Here is a 15,533-nt window from a genome sequence, read left to right on the forward strand (position 1 = left end):
AGAGCCCTATTAGCTGGCAGTATTATTTAAGGTTAAAAATAAATCAAATTAAATATAATGTGTTTTTTATTATAACAACAACTTTATTTAATGATATAAGTAAAAATATAATAAATATGGGTAGTGTGCAGTAATTAACCTGTAATATAGTACACACATATTTAGCAAAATACTCTCTATAGCTCTCTTTTTCTAGCCAACTAACGTGCTGGCTTTCCTGAGGTAAATGTTATGTGACATAATTGTTCTCCAGCTGTTTTATTGACCCCTTTGTTTGATTGATTGGTCGATATTATGTATGAGGAATATACATTTCGGTAAGTTGTAACTGTTACTGTATCTTTCAACAGTGTTCATTCGTGTTTATTTACTATTAGCTAGAGATGATCGGTTCACGTGCCGATCTGTGGCGTCACATTTACAAGCGCCAAAACGGTATTTATTGTTTGAATTTCGTAATAAAATTGACAGAATCTGAGAGCTGAGATTTTTTCTATATCATAAGTACCTGCTCTGTCTAGTCTGTCAGTCTCCGTGTCCTCTTTGCTTCGCGATTTTTCTGTGAAAATGGATGTGTAGCGTGTGAAAAGTGTCACTTGCGTGTGTCTCACAGTGAATGCGTGAGAGTTGGCAGCTCTGTTTTATGTATTGTTTTCCCTTATTGGCTAATTAATTGCAGTTTAAATGCTCAGTTTTATCATTTTAATGGTCTTACCTGAAAATATCAAGCTAGAAATATCGCAACTTTGCCGCCCGCGTCATCCAGTAGATTTCCAGATAACCGTCGAGCTGGATTCCTGTGGGACTGGATCTGGAGTCTTCTGTATTTGTCGGTTAACCATGTGGATGGATGATAACAGCCTTCTGGAGGCCCCCTTCTGGCCCATATCTATAAGCTGATAACCACTGATAACGCCCATTCAATCGAGTGATAACGTTCGAATCGGGTGGTCTTGCAGGCCCGGTAGCGACGATTTATCCCAAACTTCACCACCAAAGCTACATCAACAACCAGTTTGTTGGCCAAGACAGAAAAGGATCCAGTTATGTGGACCAAAGACTGTGAGAAGGCATTTACCTTGCTAAAAGAAGAGATGTGCTCCAGTCCAGTCCTTCAGAGTCCAGACTTTTCCAAACGATTACTGGTGCAAGTCAATGCCACAAATAAAGTAACAGGGATGGCACTGGCCTGAAGGAGAAGATAAACCAGTAACCTACCTCAGTAAGAAGCTATTACCCACAGAAACCAGCCATTGAAACAGAATCTCTGGCAATCAAGTGGTCCGTGGAAGCCGTCCGATATTACGTCTTGGCCGAGAGTTTGATTTGGAGACTGACCATTGGGCTGTAAGGTAAACCGGACAATTTAGCTCAAAGGGAACTATTCATTAATTTATAGATAATTTTGAAAGAGTCACTTACTTTACGGCTGAGCAAATGACTCTTCCAGCGTTCACCTGAACAATATCCAAACTATAGTGAAAATACTATTTATTAGCAAGGTAACATAGATCAGCAGTTTAAGACATTAAATTCATAAGCACATAACACAAGAACCCTTCTCTTTAAAATACAAAGACTTTATTAATTATACTGACACATAGAACTAATACCTTACACAAACACACACACACACTTTCATACGAGTTGCAGAAAGAAAGAAAGCGAGGAAAGAATGAGTTTTAAGAGGGAGATGGTGAAATCCCAAGTTTCTCACAATAATATGCACTTATAAGACATGACCGAAACTAACCATCAATCATTAATTTAACCCTTCTATCGTTTCTTAGGCGGGTTATTACATTTTATATCAGCACCAGTTCAGCTAAGAGTCTGGAGGCTTCTTGCATTTGTCTTTGCTTTGGGGATTTCCTTTTGTTGGCCATTAGAAAAGGGGGTTTCCCGGGTTCATTGGTTGGTTGGCGGTCTCTTCATGTCTGGATAGATGTCTTGGGCGGCCAATCACGTGGTGTGTTGGCGGATGGATGGAAAGTCTTTGACGTTGCTGTCGAATCGTTGACTGAAACTTGGCAGCAAAACCTAACTTAGAACCGAGACTCTCAACAGAAAAGAAAAGAAAAGAAACTAAGTAAAGAAAAGTGAGACGAGAGCAGATGGATGGCTTGAAAGAAATTGTTTAACATGTTCTTCTGATCTTGATCTGAACTCGTTTGCCTGCTCATATAAAAAAAAAAAAGTTTAGTCATGATTTCTTATAAGGATACGATATATTTTACACAGATTTCAATCAAGCCAGCTTCTGAATTATGAGCATATGATCATACTGATAGGAAAAACGAAAATCTCACAGCAACAAAACTAGACTAAAATGACCAGATATTTATTTGACAAAAACTTGATTAAACAAAAACAGGACAAGGTTGACTAAATGTGATAAAAACTAAAAACATTTGATACAGGACTAAGACACTACAAGCCAGACGATGCTCTGCACTGTCATAATTCACACTTCACTCTTTATAGTGACTTGAATTCTGCTGATCACGAATCGGATAATTGCCCAAGTACAATCAGCCAGACTTGATCAGCGATACCGGATCGAGAAAGCAAAAGACGACATTGAAGGAAGCGCCTCATCAGACAAACACAAGAGTGCTTAGACATTTACATCACATTTAAACCAATTAAAACTTCCTTTAAGCAAGTACGGCACATGCGTTTCACTTCACCAGAGCAGGCGTACTGAAACATGCATGATGTGACGTAAATACCTGATGTCGTCACCCACTCTAACCGTAGGCATATTCAAGTCACGACTGAAACAATGTTCACCTGTGCATTCTCTCACTGAAGAGGACATCAAATAATTCAGTGCACGTTCTTTTATTTGTTATTTCTCCATTTACATTGTAGCATTTCACAGCAAGACAGAAGATTATCTGATGTATTGAACAACTGAATAAATTTAATTTCACAAACATTTGTTGGTGGCATAAAAAAGTGCCAAGACAAGGGTATCTGCAAGTATGATGGCTGAACAAGAACAAGATTTCACTTTCCCTCAGAGTAAATGTACAGGTGATTTTAAATCTCTTGGCAGACTTAGAATATTAAAGTTTCTTAAGAGAAAAGGTTTGCAAAGGACGTTTCAAGTCTCTCTGATAGGCGTCACACACTCTGAAAGGCTCCTCTCCAGTGTTCATTTTCATGTGAATCTCAAGGGTTGCTTATGTTGAGTCACTCCACAATAAAGGCACATGAATGAATTCTCATGTGGTCCTTAAAGAGTCCTTTAAGTGAAAAACTCTTTCCACACTTCTCACACGTGGACAGCTTCTCTCCGGTGTGAATTCTCATGTGAATCTGTAGATTTTCTTTTCGTGAGAAGCTCTTCCCACACAGATTGCAGGTGAACGAGTTTTCTCCAGTGTGAAGTTTCATGTGAATATTAAGGTTTGATTTTTGATTAAAACTCTTTCCACACTGTTGGCAGGTGAATGGGGTTTCCCCAGTGTGATCTCTCATGTGGACGTCAAGGCTTGATTTACGAATGAAACTGTTCCCACACTGTTGGCAGGTGAACGGCTTCTCTCCAGTGTGAATTCTCATGTGGACTTCAAGGTTTGATTTTCGAGCGAAACTTTTTCCACACTGTTGGCAGGTGAGATCACTTCTAGGTTTTGTCTTCACAGCTCTTTTTCGTGAGGAAACCTTTTTTGTCATTGAGCAACTAAAAGATTTTTCTCCAGTTTCGAAATCATGATCTTTCTCATACTGATTTTTAACTTCAAATTCCTCCAGTTCTTGACTCTCGTCTTTCAGCTGCATTGGGTCTAAAGCAAAACAAAAACAAATACAAAGTTAACCCTAGTTTAAAGGGACATAGCAGCAAAACATCAAACCCAACAAAGGCCAAAGGTTTACACCAGGTATTAAGAAGTGATAAACATTTAATATACACATTTAGATTAAATATGCCACTCTCACCAATGGAGTTAAACGCTGAAATTTCCTGAAATCATTATCCAGAAGTTACAACATCATATGAATTTAAATAGAAATATTGATGAGAATATGATATTAACAGAATATGATGCAGACCTGCCAACCTGTACGCATTTTGCGTTGTAGATTCGCATTTTGACATCAAAATACGGTGAAATACGATTTGTCTCTTTAAACTACGCGAAAAGCAGGTGACTGCTTTGAGTTCACTCGTTGACGTGCAGTAGCCGTCTCAGGCTAACATTGATGGTAGTAGGCTAAAACAGCGGAGCAGCCACAAGCATGCTGGAAAATCAAACTAAAGAAGAAGAGTTGGACCAATCACAGCGTCGGGTTCCTTCCTCTTAAATGCCAAGCGGGGATATCGGCTACTGATTATACTGATAGCAAAACGAAAGCATCAAATGCAAGTCTTATTCCTCTCTCATTCCCGTTTAGTTTGGTTGGTTTCCCCAAGGGAGGACGGTGCTTGCAAAGGTAAACGGGTTTGATGTAGAAAGGTGAAATTGTGAAATGAATGAATTTAATAAAAAAAATATTCTTGAAAAAGAATTATAGGAATCGAATAGTAGGCCAATTTTGGAACAATATGTGAGGCGATCTGGGAAAACCCACCACATGGTGAAATCTTACCTATTACAGTATTTATTATTTTATTATCTCATCCGCAACCGCATCACAAAACTCATCATCCGCACCAACGTTTTTTTTTAACCAAATTTCAAAGCTGCACCCCCGCCATCCGCTGATTGTTTTGCGGTCTATGGACGATGCAATGCTCTGCTGATGCGAGCCGCAAGAAAGCCCTTGTCTGTTCTAGAAAGGATGCAGCAAAGATATTTAATGCTAATGTATGAGGCCTACGCTGAGTTTCATTCATTTACGATGAGATGCGCTCTAGTTCACAATGCAATGCAAAGTGAACGTGGCGCGCCGGCGCCTCCATGTCACGGTTATTATATTGTCTGCTATACTTTTTATTTATTAAATACATGCAATTGGTTGATGAAACATTTATTAAAATGAAGATACAATTTGTACAAAACGAAATTCGCTTTAAAGAAATGCTTTCTACAAAGCAAAACTTAATGAAGCGGTAAAAACCATGTCTCACGATATATTGCGCATCTTATGATCCTTTCTTTTATTACAATTGTTTTTGAGCTAAAATGTAATACACATCATATATACACACTGTATATGTTTCTTTTATCAAACATGTTTGGGGCCAGTCAAGGGGTAATTAAACTGCACGAGTTATCGGTAATGATACGTTGTTTATTATTGCAAATGTTTATTGCTAATGTTTATTATTGCAAATGTTTTTCATTTGTTTAATAAATCTCATAATGATGGCACATCACTATATCATAGTCATAGCTTTTATTTCTATCTCAAATGATTGGCGGTCGCCGGTCGTTCAGGGGGCACTTGGCAAAGAATCAAATACAGTTGGAAACGACGTAGACCATTAATAACACAGACTGTTAACAATTGTTTTTAATTAGTATTTAAACATTCTCTATGATAAAAAATGTTTGTACAAAACACGGTTTTGGCGGTTATAGAGTTCTAATGATGGTGTTCAACTATAACCGTCGGTCTCACGGTTATATACTAACCGTCACACCCCTACAAACAATAAATGTTTTGTGATTCATTTTACATTAATTTACAAATAAATACATCATAAATTGTTTTGTAGAGAAGCTTATTTTCATAAATGAACTTTTTTTTTTTTTAAAGATGGGCTTAAATGGTACAGTGCCACAAAACGCATGCAAACTAGAGCCAACACAAGCTAACCTTGAATGAAAAAAACGTAATATTTCTCAATGTGGGCACAATGAAGATTACTATGATACTTAGTCCACAATATATTTAAGCTCCATGCATGTATTTGTAAACATATCTTACATTTTTAAAGGAAAACATTGTCTTTTTTCACCATTACTCACTGTGGAACAATTTAAGCCCACCTTATGCGTTTCAATGAGGAATCCCTCTAATTGCAAACTTTGATACATTTTCTGAAAGTGTTTAATGATAACATTTCTTTCTTTACTAACCTTTCAACCTTACCTACTACCTTAATTTACAACTATGTTTAGATAGGCCATCAAATTACACACATTCAGTCAAACGAGATAGAGCTCGTTTTGTCCTAAAGCCCCTTATGTATAACCGGGCATAATTCGGGAGACAAGCCGAGTTAAAGGATCACGCCGACTTTTAGGGACTTTAGCTTATTCACCGTATCCCCCAGAGTTAGAAAAGTCCATACATACCCTTCTCATCTCCGTGCGTGCCGTAACTCTGTCTGACGCACCCACCGCTAGCCTAGCTTAGCACAAAGACTGGAGGTAAATGGCTCCAGCTAGCATACTGCTCCCAATAAGTGACAAAATAACGCCAACATTTTCCTATTTACAAGTTGTGATTTGTATAGGGAATCACTCCGCAGAAGTAGCAGTGCTTCGCCTTCTGAGAATATAGTTCCCAGTATGTATACGTAGGGCTGGATGGTTAATCGAAAAGTAATCGAAACCGAAATTCAGAGCCTATAACCGACGTAATTTTACCAAGACGGTTATTTCGGTTATTTCCCTCTGTGTGCTAATGTACTTTCCCCTTAAAACATATTACCGCGTGTGTAGTCACGTGACTCCGCCCGTGAACGCGCGTCTATTTCGCTTCAAACTCGCTTACGCGCGCGAATGGATTCAAAATGTTTAATAAATATAAGCGTAGAACTAGATGCGATAGACGCGAATTTGACGCTCTATTCGCGTTTGGTGTGAACGCAGCATAATGAACAGGCTGCGATGTCAAGATTGCAATGCTGGAATGTGTGTGTGTGTCAGAGAGAGAGAGAGAGGCATGGGCGCGATCTAACAGTGGAAACATAAAAACATCATTCGTCATTATAACATCAACGTCAATTTGTACATACAGGACATCATTAAAACTGCAAAGTGTTTAGCCTACTTTTATTTGTGTAAAACATTGTGCTTTTGTCAAACTAAACTCTTGTCAAACTGTAACCTACAACTGTCACCCAACCAAAATCACACACACACTGTAAATTTTTTTAATAAAATTATCAAAAAGCAAAAATGATCTCATCTTTTGTACATTCATCATATTGCATTGGTTTTCATTTCTTGCCATAAAACAACATCTTTTTATTTTTAAGTTAGGCCTACACATTCTACATTGATTAAAAAATAAAATCAAATGTATTTTTAATGGTACTATTATTTTATACAGAAATTAATGATTTATAATTCAGATGAGAAGTTATTAAAGTTAATTAAAATTTTAAGGAAACAAATATATTGATCTGAAATATAGCTAATTAATTTTAAATTCATTCAGGTTACCAAACATATCTTAAGGCCTTTTGAATAAAGGGTGGCAGTCTTTCATTATCAGCTGTTGTTGTGGACTATATACTGGAGAAGTATTTGTTCTCCATTTGAGTGAGATGTTTTTATGTGGCTAATTGAGCAAAGTGCTTCCATATATTTTATTATTAGTAGTATAAGTTCAAGAATAAAATAAAGATATCGGATTGATATCGGTATCGGCAAATAGCCAAAGCTGCGGTATCGGTGAAAAAGTGGTATCGGGACATCCCTAAATCTTTCATTAGAAAAAATACGAACGTATTTACAGTATAAGCCTTGCCAGTGACATAGGAATTTTTTTTTATAAATAATCGTTCAATAATCGTAATCGAGATAACTTGTTTGATTAATTGCGATTATGATTTTAGCCAAAATCGTCCAGCCCTATGTATACGGATCTCTAATGTGACCACTCCTACGCGCGCACGAGCAATTCACATGCTAATCGTCCATGTGAAGGAACGCAGACCTGTAAACGCCCTCATAACCTCTAAATAAAGCATCAGACTTCATCATTCCTCTGCTTTCATAGAGTCTGGAAGACACGCTGCAAGTTTACCTTGGTGTGGCGAGCAGGACGAGGTCGAGGGTGGACGGCGCGTCGCGCATGTGTCGCTCATCAGTAATCACGGCATCGGCCTCCCTCGACCTCGTCCTGCTCGCCACACTTGGGTTTACCTCAGAATAAGAAGAACGCGATTAAAGATAAGAACGATTTTTAGGGTAAGAAAAAATGTATTCTTACAAATATAATATAAATTACCCTTCATGGCTTTATTTATACAAATACATATTATTGTTAGATACTATATGGGGTTTAATGTTACACAGAATAATAGTTTTGTTTAGGCTACTTGCATATTACTTTACTAATTTAATGTGCTACATATCATAGTAATGAATGCCCAACACGGAAGTAGGAGTTTCTCAGAGGCTCCTGAAGCAGCATTAGTATTAGTCTGATCATGTGACCTCAACAAACATGTCTGTCCACATGTAGCATTGTCTGAATAAGGGCCGAATGAAACTAACCTGTTTGTTGCTCGGTATCTTCATGTTTCACGCTGAACACTTCTTCGATCTTCAGGTCTTCACTTTCCTGTTTAATCAACGCCATCTTTATGATCGTGGATCTCAGATGCTTCTCCAGGAGTTTTCTTCTCTGAGTGCGTCTCAATCAGCTGTAGTTCAGTAGACAGACTGAGAGTTAATGGACTTAAATAAACTGATTAGACTAAAAACATTGAGAACTACAACTTTATAAAAGAATAAAATTATTCTTACACTTCTTATAATTTATAGACTAAATTAAATGGATAAAACTTTCATGAAAATATTGCAGTTGGTTTGTACAAGTGTGTTCCGTCTCGTCACCGGCGTTGCTCACGGCACAAGTTTAAACTACAACTTTTCAAGCGCCAACGCAGGCATCAACCAATCAAATAGCCTGTGCAAACAATTGACTCATCCCTAAGCTTTGATAAACAGGTACATTCTGTTAGGAATAGCTGTTATCAGCTTAGATTGATTTCTAAGCTAAACCCCTTTCTTAGTATTAAAGATCTGGAGGTCGTCGTTCATGCTTTTATTACGTCAAGACTGGACCACTGCTACTCTCTCTATGCAGGGATCGGTCAACGTCAATAACCCCTCCTGCAGCTGGTGCAGAATTCAAGTCTTCTGACTGGCACTAAAAAAGGGATTTTTACTCCAGTATTATCCTCTTCATTGGCTGCTGGTTCAGTACAGGATCGATTATAAGATTTTATTAATGATTTTTAAAGCACTGAATAACATGTCCCCAAATTACATTGCTGACCTTTTAGGGTCTTGCATATCAGGTAGGACATTAAGATCAATGAACCAATTTTTGCTGGCTGTCCCTTATTGTAAGAAGCAGTCAAAGGGTGACCGAACTTTTTCAGTTGTGGCTCCCAAGTTGTGGGACAGTCTTTCCCCTTCATATCCGACAAGCTCCAACAACAGAGATGTTTAAGTCTCAGTTGAAAACAAATCTTTTTAAGGTTTAGGGTATTCTGTTTTTTGAAGTAATAACTTACTTTTATTTACTTTTTTTCTCTCTCTCTCTCTTCTATACTGATCTCACTATACAGTTGTGTGAGGGTGCATGTCTAAGAGTGTGTAGTCATGCCTTAATTTGCTAGGCTTGGTAAATGTTTTTTATGTATGTTTTAATTATAACCGTGAAGCACTTTGGGCAACAACGTTGCTATTAAATGTGCTATATAAATAAATAAAAGTTGAGGGTGAAATACCCTAGTGCATACGTTAGCCAACTGCGTTCAGCGATTACTGATGAGCGTCCCACCGGCCTCGTATCTTACATGAACGGAGGAGCGACGACAGTGAAGGACAAGAGAGGGCCAGGCCTGGGCTTTATGTTGTGTTTTGTTTATGTTTTATTATGTGTGTGCGGCAGTCGTCCGTGAGGGGCTGCCGTCTTTACTTTCGCTTTGCGTTTATTTATTTGTATTTATTTGAACGTTCGCAAGTTCCCGCCTGTCTTATTCCTTCCTTCCTCTGAACATTGCTTTGCTTTTAATGTTGTAAACTGGTGTTTTCATATTATTTAAATTATTAGCATAATTTTGACCTTTTACTGCTATTTAAGTCGGTCGCACACAAGATGAGAAGCGGCTAATGAAGCACCCTTCTGAGGCCTAAATTGACGAATGGGACACCCTACGGTCTCACGGACTTAACGGGCACGCGGCCGCCATTGTAAGTCCACAAGACTGAAAGTGTGCCATTTGGGACAGGGCCATAGGTGGGCATTATATGCAAATGTATTTTCTAGTGAGGTAGAACCGTAAAGCAGAAGGATTCGATACACAAACGATTCATTAAAACAATTCTTTTTTTGAGGGAGAAAATAACTTTATTTATCGTGCACTTTTTACTTTATTGCAGAACGTTTAGGCCACTTTCACAAACAGCTCTATTACACTGCACTTTAAAAACAGAATATAATGGACTCATTGAAACAAATTAGGTTAAATATACCAAGAGGGTTACCAACGGTTATGTTTAGGGTTAATATTCATTTTCAGTTACGATTTACTGTTTCAATTGCTTACATTTATGAACACAAACACAGAATTGAACAGTAAGTGCTATAAAACTGCTAGTACAAACTCAACTAGTGTTTTAGAAATGCGGTCCTGAAACTGCAGGCTCTGGTATTGCAGGATCATGAACTCTTTTCAAGAGCTGCGAAACACTCAGTGAATCATTCTGATGTGCATTTGGTTCAATTGACTCAGTTTCTCCATGACAACTTTTACCAGAGACTGAATTCGTGTTTAAATTGATTCACGATAAAGAATCAATTTAATGTTTCTGCAACTTTATGTTTATGTGATGTTTATTTATTTATTTCGTGTTTGAACTGATTCACGATAAAGAGGGCGATATCAGACACACCTTTTCTGTTACTCATGTGTGTTTACTCACAGAAATAACGCTCATGAAAGTTTCATATAAAGCATTATATCACATTAAATAAAAAATTCGCAGTGCTTGTTAAACCAGCAAAATGGTCTGAAGGGACTAATGTTTAATGAAAACATTAAATGTCTTAAAAACACAAACCTTTCTTCAGCAGATTCTCAACAGACGCAGAATAGCGCGGCGCAGCCTTATGACGTCACAGCACCACACCAAAATAAAAGTCCTGGTCACAGGCTAAAATCACTAAAGTGCATGGAAATTTAGGCTAAAAACACAAGAAGTAAAGACGTGAAATACATGTTTAAATACATACTGTCCATTGATGTTAACAATATAAAACAAAGACAGACTGATTACTGATTGTTTAATGTAAGTTTATTATTTGATTTGGTAAGGTCAAATCAGTCCGCACTAACTGATGTAGAGCAGTGTTTTCCAAGCTGTGATACAGGTCATTCCTGGTATCCTTTTGAGCATCATAACATTTAGAAAATCAACCTCAGTTTTTAAAATAACTTGTTTAATAGGGAGATGTTAAATAGTTGAAAATGATTTATTTGAAGCTGGGGTAAATAACTTTAAGCATTTATTTAACAAAATGGTAATGCTTTAGATTACAGCCCGCAAAGTACTCCAGAAGTAAAACAAATTTACAGTTTACCTTTCAGTAATTAGAATGTACTATAAAAAACGTATGTGTAGGAATAAGGGAACAATATATAAAAAAGGGGAATAAACAGGTAACAATCGGGAAAATATAAACGTTTTCTCGTCATAAGGACACAGAAGCTCCATCTGAAGTGGTATTTAGACATATTTACATTGACTGTTTGCAGCTCATGGGTAAATAATGTATGAATCTTTTAAATATATATTTTTTTAATTTAGAAATATGTAAAAACTAAAAGTTTGGTATTTTAAATACAAACAGTCTATGTAAAGTGTAAATATGAAAAGAAATGAAAATAGAAAAATAAAACCGCCAGTAGGTGGCGGCAAGTCTTAATGTGTGTCATTTTTTCAATCGTTCAAAACGCAGGTTCATTCAAGAATCACCGTTGCTTGGAGATGCGCAATCGTTCTGGTGTGGCTTTGTTTGAAACACTTTTCACAGATTAGAGCAAAAACAGATATTGTGGCTAAACTGTTGTCACCTAATATCAACTTGTTTATTGGACTTTTGTACAAGATCAGTATCACAGTTGCAATCATGCCAATATTCTGAGAAACAGGAATCTTCTCGTGTGGTATTGCTAAACTATATATTAGGCTTGCTGTGACTGTTGGTTACTGTTGTTCAACCGCAACACCGGTTACACCACTTGCCCACCGGGGCACCCGTGGTTCAGTTAGTGAACAGACACTACACTTAAAGACTGAATGCATCTGCTCAATTCAGCATGAGCCGAACTAGAGTCGCTACACAGATCTGATCTGTCAGCAGTAATTATAATAATAAATATTATTATTATAAATAGCAATTTCACCTCACTTTGCCTCACTCTTGACTGACAAGACTATAATCAAAGATTTGGTTTCAAAGCGAAATTTAAAAGCACCTATTTACGTGAGTTTGACATTGTACTGTTTTGTTTTTGTGTTTTTCATTAAGAATAAGCAGACGGGAATGAAGATCCTCACACCGGGGCTGACGGGACTGATGGCCACTTTAGTGGAGCTGATGAGAATGGAGATGACCACTTCAGCAGAGCAGACGGGACTGAAGATCTCCATGGTGGAGCAGGCAGAGCTGAACAACCAACGCAAATCAGGGGGAACTGGGTTCCACCACTGAAGCACAAGACCACCAAGACTGATCAGGTCAAACTGTCACTAAGAGCACAGGGTTCTGGGTCGGTGTTAAAACAGGCAGAGAGTTAATGGCCTCTGTGGCCATAACAGGGCAGGACATTCAGGAGTGATGTCTATAGCCGCTTTCCGACCAAGTAGTTCTAGGAACTGTCCACTTCTAAACAGTTCTAAGAACTACTCTCCCCCAAACTCGGTTTTGCTGTTTGCGTTCGCACTGGCCAAGTGGCCATAGGAACTGGTAGGAGGGGTAAGGGAGTGACGCAAGCACGGTGACTTTTATTTTGACGGCGCGACGGACCTTTATTTTGGCGGCGCTGAGAACGCCAGAGCAAACAATGCTCGCATTCTCTGTGTTTATTAGTTAGCGATCTGTCTAACAGTACAGTTTAATATCTTATTAGATAGAACTGTTATAGAAAGTAGACAGTATATGAAAAAAGGTTATTAGCCTATGCCGTGTGGTTGATGTCCAGTGTTGCTAGCTGGGCAGATAAACATAATCATGTTTGGCTTGGTCCCCTCAAAGTTGCGTTGGATTTTCTCTTCAGCATAAAGGTTTAGAGACCCATCTATCACTGTTTTCCATGTTTGTATAGTTAGTTTATGGAGTAAATATATAGGCTATAATCTGTGTGTTTACATTCTAGCTGTTTTAAAAATGGCGGGTGCTGGTGTTCCGCGTGCGTTCGGTCAATCAGCGTACACTAACGTCATGGGTAGTTCCTATAGTGCTGGTTTAGACCCTACTCTGAAGTAGGACCCAAATTAGTTCCTACAAATGGAGTTCCTAGAACTAAAATCGTTCCTAGTTCCTGCGGTGCGAACACGCCGACATCCGGGTACTTTAGCCAATAGTTCTAGGAACTGTGAAAAGGTTCCTCCGGTCGGAAAGCGGCTAATGACAAGACAAGCAGAGTCTTCAATCGCGGCCTTCATGGCTGAAATTAGGGAACTAAGGACGGCTTCTCTGGCCAAGAGGAGACAGGCAGGGAGCTCTAGAACGACGTCCGTGGTTGTAACAAGACAGGCAGGGAGTTCAGCAGCCCTTTAGTACGGCCTCCGAAGCACAAGAGAAGCTGCACCAATAGCCGGAAGTGGCTGGAGCACCACAGGTGTAAGAACTGCTCATCCGCCAAGTTAGGGAAAGAGAAAAGGGTTATGACCTGTGCTCTGAAGGGGGTGGGGTTCACTTTAGGCACAGAACCGAGCATTGGCTTAAGTCAAGTCACATGCATAGTGCTTTTTACAATACAGATTGTTTCAAAGCAGCTTTACAGAGATAACAGGAAAACAATGCAAGAAATGTTGTTTCTGACAGGGGTCCCCAACTTGTGTCTAGATTTTGGACAGAGTTCTGTCGACAGCTGGCGGCGACTGCGAGTCTATCCTCCGGGTATCACCCGCACACTAGCGGTCAGGCCGAACGTGCTAACCAGGGTTTGGAGAGGGTCTTGCACTGTGTGGCCTTGGAGTTCCAGATCCATGGTCAAGTACGCACTTATAACTCCCTCCTGGTCCCGTCTACGGGTTTGCGTCCCTTCCAGTGCGCTTTAGGCTACCAGCTCCCCTCGCAAGGACGCCGTTGTTCCATCCACGCATGCGTTTATTCAGAGATGCCTCCGTACGAGGAGGATCGCCAGAGAAGCCCTCACTCGGACTGGCGACAGGGACAAGGTGTCGGCGGCCCGTCATGGTACCACTTCATGTGTGTGTGATCAAAAGGACTTGTTTTCTTCCTAAAACATCCCTCTCAGACTTCCCTCAGGTAAACTGGGACACAAATTTGTTGGACCGTTTTCTATCACTAAGGTGCTCAGTCCGGTGTCGGTTTCCGGTCTCGGTTTCCGGTCTCCAAGATCAAGCCATCATTCGGTCCCCAGACCCACTGGCCCTTTCCTTGCTGTTCTCTAGGTCTCATCTCGCTTCCCGTCCCGTGTGGGTAATCGTGGGTGACCTCCAAAGCCCGTGTCCACTGAACTCTGGAGCTCCCACACTTCTAGTTATTTCTGTTCACGTGTGTCTCTTACTTTGGAGGTTGTGTTACCCAAAGTTTAATAAACACTGTTCACTTTACCTCTGCATTTGAGTCCTCTGTTCACCGTTCCTGACAAAAGCTTTGGGAATACTTCAGTAACTTTTCACACCAAAAAAATTGAATAAATGACAAGTCTAGTTATTCAAGTCCTGACCTATTTGGCCAGTCTCTTCTAGAAAACTCCCATCAGTCAAAACAAAATCCATAAAAACAATGGATAATGTCCTGGCAGAAAATAACCAGGAAGTTTTTCGTTCAGATTACGGACATTTCCTTCAATTCAAAAACGTAAAATCCTGTAGAATTACAGTACATCCTCTATACCAGGGGTTTTCAAAGTGTGTGGGCCAAACTAATAATTAATTGAAAGTTTAACTATTATATTTAAAACATTATTTACAAATTCCTAAAAAATAACAGACAAAAATAATAGACAAATATTCTTCATCCAGAAGGCCGTAACTCTGAATCCGTTGCATTTTGGCAAGCCCGCCAGTACACTCATACCTATTAATACAATGGTGCGGTTTCTGAGACCATCAGATTCAAAGCCTTCAGTTTCAGGGCTTAAACCCAAAAGATGATGATATGATGATCAGTGTTTGAGTTAAGGATTTATGTGCACAGGACCAGCGGATGAACGTTTGTCAGGAGATTCTGGCTAATGACAGCATGAGACCTGCACAACTTTGGCGACACCAAGAATGCCGAGGTAGCAGGAAAACAGCCAGAGTTTTCCATAGAAGACTTCAATCCTTTTCAAGGTCAGAAATAAATTGTGGGAGATTGTTAAATTAAATGCAAAAGCCACTGAAGCGTCATATCGTGTTGCATTGCGT

At 39.1% G+C, this 15,533-nt stretch overlaps 1 protein-coding gene across 2 annotated transcripts; it reads right to left on the reverse strand.

Annotated features, from left to right (window-relative positions):
• Positions 1–2,828: 2,828 nt before the first annotated feature.
• Positions 2,829–11,067, reverse strand: LOC311298547 (uncharacterized protein). Of its 2 annotated transcripts, none has more exons than XM_084421567.1 (3): positions 10,989–11,067; positions 8,409–8,576; positions 2,829–3,794 (listed from the first exon to the last, which is right to left on the reverse strand). In XM_084421567.1, exons 2-3 carry the CDS (start codon positions 8,491–8,493, stop codon positions 3,199–3,201), a joined length of 681 nt encoding a protein of 226 aa, XP_084277693.1. In that variant the 5' UTR covers positions 8,494–8,576; positions 10,989–11,067; the 3' UTR covers positions 2,829–3,198. The 2 variants fall into 2 exon arrangements, with proteins under 2 accessions (XP_084277693.1, XP_084277694.1); XM_084421568.1 differs by having other exon boundaries at positions 8,409–8,557; positions 10,989–11,055.
• Between the last annotated feature and the right edge of the window lie 4,466 nt (positions 11,068–15,533).

Source organism: Rutilus rutilus, assembly GCF_951802725.1.
Source record: "Rutilus rutilus genome assembly, chromosome: 10".
Taxonomy (NCBI): Eukaryota; Metazoa; Chordata; class Actinopteri; order Cypriniformes; family Leuciscidae; genus Rutilus; species Rutilus rutilus.

Excerpts from the sequence above, each read along its gene's own strand:
- LOC311298547 (XM_084421567.1), bottom strand. The coding sequence starts at position 8,493 with ATGGCGTTGATTAAACAGGAAAGTGAAGACCTGAAGATCGAAGAAGTG. Across the intron at positions 3,795-8,408 it reads AGATACCGAGCAACAAACAG|ACCCAATGCAGCTGAAAGAC; the intron begins GTTAGTTTCATT and ends GTTTTGCTTTAG.